Source organism: Macadamia integrifolia, chromosome 7 (genome assembly GCF_013358625.1).
Source record: "Macadamia integrifolia cultivar HAES 741 chromosome 7, SCU_Mint_v3, whole genome shotgun sequence".
NCBI lineage: Eukaryota > Viridiplantae > Streptophyta > Magnoliopsida > Proteales > Proteaceae > Macadamia > Macadamia integrifolia.
In genome coordinates, this window is record NC_056563.1 from 840,710 (window position 1) to 844,680 (window position 3,971).

At 40.0% G+C, this 3,971-nt stretch overlaps 1 protein-coding gene across 1 annotated transcript in view; it reads right to left on the reverse strand.

Annotated features, from left to right (window-relative positions):
* Positions 1-2,567: 2,567 nt before the first annotated feature.
* LOC122085208 (photosynthetic NDH subunit of subcomplex B 1, chloroplastic) overlaps positions 2,568-3,971 on the reverse strand; it is a 2,450-nt gene continuing 1,046 nt past the window's right edge. Inside the window, exons 3-6 of the mRNA XM_042653681.1 lie at positions 3,643-3,900; positions 3,407-3,512; positions 3,143-3,228; positions 2,568-2,857 (exon numbers count right to left, since the gene is read on the reverse strand). Coding sequence (XP_042509615.1) covers positions 2,692-2,857; positions 3,143-3,228; positions 3,407-3,512; positions 3,643-3,900 — 616 coding nt within the window. The 3' untranslated portion in view covers positions 2,568-2,691. The remainder of the gene's footprint in view (positions 2,858-3,142; positions 3,229-3,406; positions 3,513-3,642; positions 3,901-3,971) is intronic.

The window sequence follows — 3,971 nt, forward strand, 5'->3', positions numbered from 1 at the left end:
CCCCAAAAAAAAGAAGAAGTTGAAAATAAGAGATAACAAACATAACCTGCCTGCAGATTGTTGTTGCTAGAAACCAGCAAGAATATATCCCAGATGCAAATAGTTGAATTATTTCCAAACACCGAATACCATATCAATAAAACAACCACAAATTTAATATGATCGATTGCATGAGTCCAATATGCTCTAGTTCTAGCCACAACTAACACTTGAAGCCATTTTAAGGTCACATTAACGATTTGCTTAATAAACAAGGGAATCAAGAACTTAAACTATGCAAGTCCTTGCATAACACAGTAGGTTATAGGAGGGAATTGGATCAAATCTCTTTTCTTTTTTTCTAATGGTCCCAACATATATATAGCGTATATGATTCTACCCAAAATCTGAAAGTCTCGTGCACTAGGTACGCTCTACCCTCTCCTTTTTGGCTACTAATCATAAGAGAAAAGCCAATCTTTTATTCAAATATTAGTTCTTTTAGGGGGAAAGAATATGTTATTATCTTCCCTTGAATTGCAGCTTGAGAAGCTACTTTGGTTGTTTGGAGGTTTTCTTGAAGCTTAACTATTTAGACATTGTCAATGTGCTAAGGTGGAGATATGTCCATCCATTTTCAAAATGAAGTTCTACTGTCACTTTTATAGTAGACTTGATTCCATTATCTTTCTCTGCCCCATTATGAATGGACTTCATTCCATTCCCTCTTCCTGTTCCATTTACCAAGGGATTGATCCAACCTGTATCTCTGACCCATTTACCAATTGACTTGACTCAATCCTGGACCACACTCCAGGTTCTAAGATAGACTCTCTCTCTCTCTCTCTCTCTTTCTCTCTCTCACCAAGAGGTTGTCTTTTACTGTTATACTATTTAATTGTGAGGTGTTGGTCCTTGCAACCAGGTTAAACCTTGGGTTTATACTACCTTCTTTTGATGAAGTTAGTTCCATCTTTGTTGCATGTACTGGGGATGTTATACAATCTTTCTGAAAAGTGCTGGTAAAAATACTTGGGGGATAATTGTGGAGTAGTCTAGCTTCTAGCTTGGGGCCCTATCAACACGAGCCCACCCTAAACCTGAACGGGGCCTAGGTTGTGATACCCTAGCCATGAAGGTGGGTCATGGTTGGGAATTTCTGACCCTAAGTCAGGGCTGGGCTAGGGTTGAGGCCTTGGCTGAGCCCAACCTAGCCCAGCTCAACTCTGTCTTCTTCTTCTCCCACTTTTTTCTTATTTTCTTCTTCTTCCCCCTCTCCTTTCTTTTTCTTCGTCCTCTTCTTTCTTCTTCTTCTCCCCTGCTTGGCCCAGCCCCTGCATCTCCCTTTCCCTTCTGGGTCAAAGCCAATCAGAGTAAACCTGGCCCCGACCCTGAGGGCGGATCAGGGTTGGATTTTTCAAGCCTTGGCCCTTGAGTCAGGGCCAGGCCGGGCCTGGGCCCTCATAAGGGGAGTCAGGGTTGAAAACCTAGGCCAACCCAACTCTGTTGCAGCCCTATTTTTAGCCATGCTTTTCCCTTCCTATGATGTAGAAGTTTACATAACCCCCCCCCCCCCTTCAATTCATCTGGTTATATATCGGATTGTATAGGGACCTCCTGTTCTGACTCTATTTGTTGTTAAGAGGCTATCTTTGTAGACTAAAGGAAAAAAAAAAATCCATTGTCAAATCTCCAGCAGTTAAGAAAGAGATGGGATTTGAAAATCATAGCCCTTTCTTTGATAGAACAAGAAGTGTATCTGGTGTTAATACAGAAACTCTGCCTTTCTATCCTTTTCAGGAATGTCCTCTAGGTTGCCTCCAGCCTATGGTCTCTTGGCTTCAACTGGCAATTGGCACACATGATGGATATCCAAGAGCTTGTGAACCATCATATGAAGGTTCTATTTAGCTTCGCAACCTGACTGTTTGAGATTTATCAGGACTAAGGGACAGAAACTCAAAAGGATCCAACAGCAATATACAGGAAAGTAATGATCCTATACACTGGCTTCCTGTTCTTTTCAAAAGATTGATTTACTCATTGATGGTACAAAATGGGTTTCTGGGATCCCTTTTACACTGATTCTATGTTATATTTGATCTTAAAATAAAAGAGTGATTAGAACTATAAAATTTGGATCATTGGACTACATGGCTAGGGTGCTATAAAAGATAGCAAATTCAATAACTTGTGTGCGATGAAGTTGGCCTCCTGGTGATGGTGAGTAAGCTCTACCATGGTAGAACAAGGTAGTCTTTAAGAAGTAAATGCTGGCGCCAAGAAGTGGAAAAGCTCACTAAGAGTGCTTTAACCATAGGCACTGAGGCAAATTCATTGAATACTGGAGACATCACATAAGAGGTAGTCTACCAACAAACATTACTGACATCTACCATTCCCAAGCCATTAAGCTTGAGTTTCTCAGGGTAGTAGCATCTACATTACAATTGATTGAGATTTTTTCCATAAAAAGATATTTTTTTGATTGAGATTTGCAGGGTAGAATCATCATCTTGTTTGAACTGGACATTTTAAGGTATCTTCTTTGTACAAGCTGACCTATACTACATGTTAGTTCTTGTCCAGAGAAAAGAAAGTGGCATATACTTCCAACAAATCTCTGTTATATGGAGAGAGTTACAAATTTCTGGATGTACAGTAGAAGGAAAATGGACAGGAAAAAAAAAACATTTAAATCCTCTTCTCCTTCTAGACAAGAACTGGGGATAAATCGAAAATCTGGATTGCATTTTTCACTGCTTCAACATCAATATCTATGAGGTTGCCTGTTTTTGATGGAACAATTACGCATTTCTTCTCCTTGGCGTTGGGAACAAATAGTCTTCCCTTCTCTTCTGAGGAAAACAATGCAATACTGCAGAAACAACATAAACATAAACAAGAATAATATACAAATGTAAGAGGGTCAACCCACATGAACAGACTTGTAGTGATTTCGGCATCAGTCACATTTACTAGTGACTTGGGTTGGCAATTCTTGACACCGTCACTCACAATAAAAAAGAATTTGAAACATACATTCTGGTTACTAACAGGAATCAGAATCTGTTGGATTCATTATTTAGAGTGACCAACTAGCATTTAATTTAAACATTCTAAGTGAGAATATCTCAAAAGAACTTTTACAGAAGAACATTACCTGGGCTTATCCCGAGCATTTGCTAATTGGATAGCTGCAGTGTTCGTGGCTATTACTCCTACTGAGTCATTTACAAGAGCTGCTAACTGATGCAAGTGCAGTATGGAATTCATGTCAGTATTGATTGGAAGCTACTCATTCTTTAACTGCAATTCTTGTTTTCTGTCGACTACACTACTCTGAAACCGAAACTTGAATTCAATCTACGCTTAAGAGCCCAGATTTTTTTTGGCATCAAAATTTTTATGAAAGAAGGCAACAGACCTGTCCTGGGGTAGTTATGAATACTATACTGGCATCTTCTCCAACTACTTCCTCTACATCTTCCCTTTCCTTCTCATGTGGAATTACGAAAACTGGCCTAACACTCCTGTACCCAAGATATTGGGGTTTGCGCGGGGGTGTGGTGGTGGTGAAGAAGAAAGTCAATAATGTAGGTTGATAATGCATTTGCATTCACTATGTATATGGGGTTGTTTCACTATGTACCACAATCATACCTTATGGCCTTAGCTATTTCAGCCCATGCTTGGAGGGGCAGCAAGCTATCGGTGTCCCCCTTAGATAGCATTGTAGCCTTTGAATCAGACTGTATCCCATGTATTACAATATACTTCCCCTTCTCTGCACCAGATTTCTTATATTTATCCTCAACATAATCCTTGAGCTTCCTCGAGATTGAAACTCTCAGAGGTGGAACTGGTTGCCTTGGTACACCACGGCCCGGTCTTCCCAACCAATCGAGCATCTGATGATACCTACATTGAAGTAATACACATTCATCTATTTCAGAAACAAATCTGACAAAGTAAAATTCATCCCCCCCCCC